The sequence below is a fragment of the Prionailurus bengalensis genome, chromosome D1, assembly GCF_016509475.1.
Source record: "Prionailurus bengalensis isolate Pbe53 chromosome D1, Fcat_Pben_1.1_paternal_pri, whole genome shotgun sequence".
Lineage (NCBI taxonomy): Eukaryota > Metazoa > Chordata > Mammalia > Carnivora > Felidae > Prionailurus > Prionailurus bengalensis.
In genome coordinates, this window is record NC_057346.1 from 100677717 (window position 1) to 100681957 (window position 4241).

The 4241-nt window shown below is 41.1% G+C and overlaps 1 protein-coding gene across 1 annotated transcript; it reads left to right on the plus strand.

The window, feature by feature from the left end:
* Nucleotides 1–367: 367 nt before the first annotated feature.
* Nucleotides 368–1399, plus strand: LOC122482700 (olfactory receptor 4X2-like). Its single transcript, XM_043578997.1, has one exon. The coding sequence runs from the start codon at nucleotides 376–378 to the stop codon at nucleotides 1303–1305; it is 930 nt and encodes a 309-aa protein (XP_043434932.1). The 5' UTR covers nucleotides 368–375; the 3' UTR covers nucleotides 1306–1399.
* The last annotated feature ends 2842 nt before the right edge of the window (nucleotides 1400–4241 follow it).

The window sequence follows — 4241 nt, forward strand, 5'->3', positions numbered from 1 at the left end:
ATTAGTCCAACCTCCATATACGAAGGGATTTTACTCTCCAGCTGATGAACATTCCTGAAGATTTCCCGTTGTCTGCAGGATAAACCCCCAAGTGCACAACAGTCCTTCAGGAACTAGTGCTAGACTCTGTCTCCAGTTTTATTTTTTATATTCTGCCCTTTACTCCAGCCACACGTGGGTGGATTTTCATGACTTTGTACACTCTTCTTTTTTGGACCGTTCTTTCCTTCTGTACATAACTAACTAAAGTCTACTCATCTTTCAATATCCAGCTCACAGATTGGCAAGGGATTAATACGTAATCCATGCACTTAATGAGTCTTTTGTATCATTTCAGATCACCCCACACAAATTGCTGCCTCCTGTGGCAACTTCATGGCTCGCATACACAATGTGACTGAATTCATTTTCCTAGGACTTTCTCCCAGCCGGGAGGCACAGAAAGTTTGTTTTGTGCTATTTCTGCTTTTGTACACAGCAGTTGTGCTGGGGAATTCCCTCATTGTGCTCACTGTCATGACCAGCAGAAGTCTTGGTTCTCCCATGTACTTCTTCCTCAGCTGCCTGTCCTTTGTGGAGATCTGCTACTCCTCTACTACAGCCCCCAAACTTATCTCAGATTTGCTAGCTGAAAGGAAAGCAATATCACTGTGGGGCTGCATGACACAGCTTTTCTTTATGCACTTCTTCGGTGGTGCTGAGATGTTCCTGCTCACTGTGATGGCCTATGACCGCTATGTGGCTATCTGTAGGCCCCTCAACTACAGGACTATCATGAACCGGCAAGTGTGTGCTGTCCTGGTGGGAGTAGCATGGGTGGGGGGCTTTGTGCATTCCTTTGCCCAAATCCTCCTGCTCTTCCACTTGCCCTTCTGTGGCCCCAATGTGATTGACCACTATTTCTGTGACCTGCTTCCTCTGCTCAAACTTGCCTGCTCTGACACCTTCCTCGTCGGTCTGCTGATTGTTGCCAACGGGGGGACCTTGTCTGTGATCAGCTTTGGGATCATCTTAGCCTCCTATGTGGTCATTTTACTCCATCTGAGGACTCGAAGCTCTGAGGGGCGGAGTAAGGCCCTCTCCACCTGTGGGTCCCATATCACTGTGGTTACCTTATTCTTTGGGCCCTGCATCTTCATCTATATGAGGCCTTCCACCACCTTGTCTGTAGACAAGATGGTGGCCGTGTTCTACACCGTCATCACGCCGCTCCTCAACCCTGTCATCTACTCCCTGAGAAACGCTCAAGTGAAGAAGGCCATGAAGAAACTGTGGATCAGGACAATGAAGCTAGATGAGAAATAGAGGCTGACTCTTGGTATCGATCCTTGGGTTTAGAATGATGCTGAGTCCAAACTGAAGGGGCAGAATGGGGTGAAGGAAAGGTCACAGCACTTGTTATTTCTGGAGTAATTCTAATGGTCTCATCTCCAAACACTGTATTCAAATGACCTGTGAGATAGTTCCTCTTATGGATATATCTATAACTTGATTGCCCATTTTCTGTTAGATGTTTAGATTGTTTCTAATTTTTTTATTGCTATAAATAACACTGTGTTAAGTATTCTTGAATGGAGATCTTTATACTTCTGAAATTCTGTTTGACTCATTTGCTATAATGAATTTACTGTGTTAAAAGGGATAATGACCTTGATGTATAGTGTTAAATTGATTCTTAGAAAGATTGTAGGGGCATCTGGGTGGCTCAGTTGGCTGAGTGTCCAACTCTTGATTTAAGCTCAGATCATGTTCTCACAGTTCGTGAGTCCCAGCCCTGCCTGGGGCTCTATGCAGTCAGTGCAGAGTCTGCTTGGGATTCTCTCTCTCTCTCTCTCTCTCTACCCCGATCCTGCTTGCGTGTGCTCTTTCTCACTCAAAATAAATAAACTTTAAAAGAGTTGTAATAACCTTTCTTGTGAAAGTACTCTTGACAAATTAAACACTGTCATTAAACATTTTCTTGATGGCAAACAAGATTTTACATAGTCTCAAAGTATCTCCCTATAAGATACTTATTAATTGCAAAAGACAAACATGACTCTACAGTCGAGAAAACTGGAAGACATTCCCTTAAACATTTACTCAAGTAAACATCATCAGTATTGAGACTGGAGAGGCACAGGATAACATTGCTGTGGTATTCTTGCCACAAATACACAATCTGAGTCTAACCATGACAAAATATCAGGCAAACCCCAACTGAAAAATATTCTGCAAAATTAACAGCCTGCATTCTTCAAAATACGAATAAGAGATTATGGATTTTTTCCAGATACAGACATAGGTAATTAGATGCAACCTGTGATCCTTGATTGGATTCTGTACTGGATGAAGGTCATTAGTGAGCACAAGCTGTGTTGAGGGGACGATAGAATTGTATCAGAGTTATTTCCTGATTCTGATAATTGTGTGTTTATGTCAGAGAATGTCCTTGGATTGGGGAATTATTTAGTAAGGTATCTAAAGGTAAGTGGGCATTATGTTATCAACTTTGAAACATTTCAGAAAAATTTGTTTGCCTACCTGTCAATCTAGTGAGAGAATGAATGGTAAAGAAAATGTGGCAAAATGTTAATATTTGGGGAATTTGGATTAAGGGTATAGAAGAGTTCTTTGTATTATTGCAACTTTTTTGTAAATCAAATTATTTTAAAATATAAAATTAAAATGCTTTGCAAATTAGATAGCTTATTATGTGTGTTTACGTGTGTGTGTGTATGTGTGTGTGTGTGTGTAGGGACTTTTTAAATGATTTTTTTCATAAGTTTATTATTTATTTTGAGAGAGAGAGAAAAAGAGAGAGTGCACAGGGGAAAGGCAGAGAGAGAGGGAGAGAGCGAATCTCAAGCACGCTCCATACTGTCAGCACAGAGCTCCCTTGGGGCTTGATCTCATGGAAACATGATTCTGACCTGAGCTGAAATCAAAAGTTGAACGCTTAACCACTTAACCGCTTAACCAGCTGAGCCACCCGGACACCCTTCCCTTAGCACTTTGAATATACCATTCCACTCTTCCCGGGCCTGGAAGGCTTCTGCTGAGAGAGTCAGTGATGGTCTTGGAGGTCTCTTGTGTGAGAGAATTTTTTTTCTCTTGCTGCTTTTAAAATTCTATCTTTGCTTTTAAACAGTTGCATTATAATGGTCTTGGGGAAGATCATTTTGCATTGAAAGTTTGGGGTGATCTATTAGTTTCATGAAGTTGGATGTCCAAACATCTCCCTGGATTTGGGAAGTATGCAGCCATTATTCATTATTTCTTTAAATAAGATTTGTGCCCTCTTGTCTCCTTCTTGGACTGCAGTCATTCTAGACTGTTTCTTTTAATGATATCCCACTGCTCATACAGGCTTTCTACACCCTTTTATGTATGTATGTATGTATGTATGTATGTATTTATTTATTCTGTGTTCTCCTTTGGATAAATTCAGAAGTCCTTTTACTCATAGATTTCTTTCTTCTGATCAATCGATTCTGATGCCAGTGTTCTCTTGCATTTTTAACTCTTCACTTGGTTAGCTTGCCTGTGCTAATCATTTTACAATGCGTATTATACATCAGAACAGCATGTTCTACACCTTGAATACACACAATTTTTACTTGTCAACCCTACTTCAATAAAGCTGGAAAAATTAAACCAAATATTAGTTATCTGTATTACTATTCTAAGCAAATGATGTGTGCGTGTGTGTGTGCCTGTGCATCCCTGTGTGGTTGTGAGGCAAGGAGGTGTGATGTAAGGTAGGAAAGAAGTGCTCTCTCTGTACACCCTTTAGGCCAGCAGAAATGCACGCACAGGCCGCTATTTATGTTTCTCCATTCTGTTCCACCAGCCTCTGGGACTCCCAGAAGTTCTTCATAGGTTCTGACTGTAAGCCAGATGTGAATGATATTGAGAGTTTTCAACATTATTTTCTTCTCCAGAGGTTTTTTGGTTTTTCGTTTTGTTTTGTTTTGTTTTTTTGTGAGAGGTTGAGAAAGGCTGAGCCCATGACAGTAGCCAATGCCATTTAGTATGCAACTAATAAATTAGGAAGTTACTGATGTATATGCAAAAGGATTTAACATAGGTTTCTTTTTTTACAAAATTTTTAAAATGTTTATTTATTTTGGAGACAGAGCATGAGTGGGGGAGGGGCAGAGAGAGAGAGGGAGACACAGAATCCGAAGCAGGCTCCAGGCTGTGAGCTGTCAGCACAGAGCCCGACGCGGGGCTCGAACTCACAAACCGTGAGATCGTGA

Bases quoted from the DNA above. Each gene is read 5' to 3' on its own strand.
- LOC122482700 (XM_043578997.1), top strand. From the start codon at position 376: ATGGCTCGCATACACAATGTGACTGAATTCATTTTCCTAGGACTTTCT.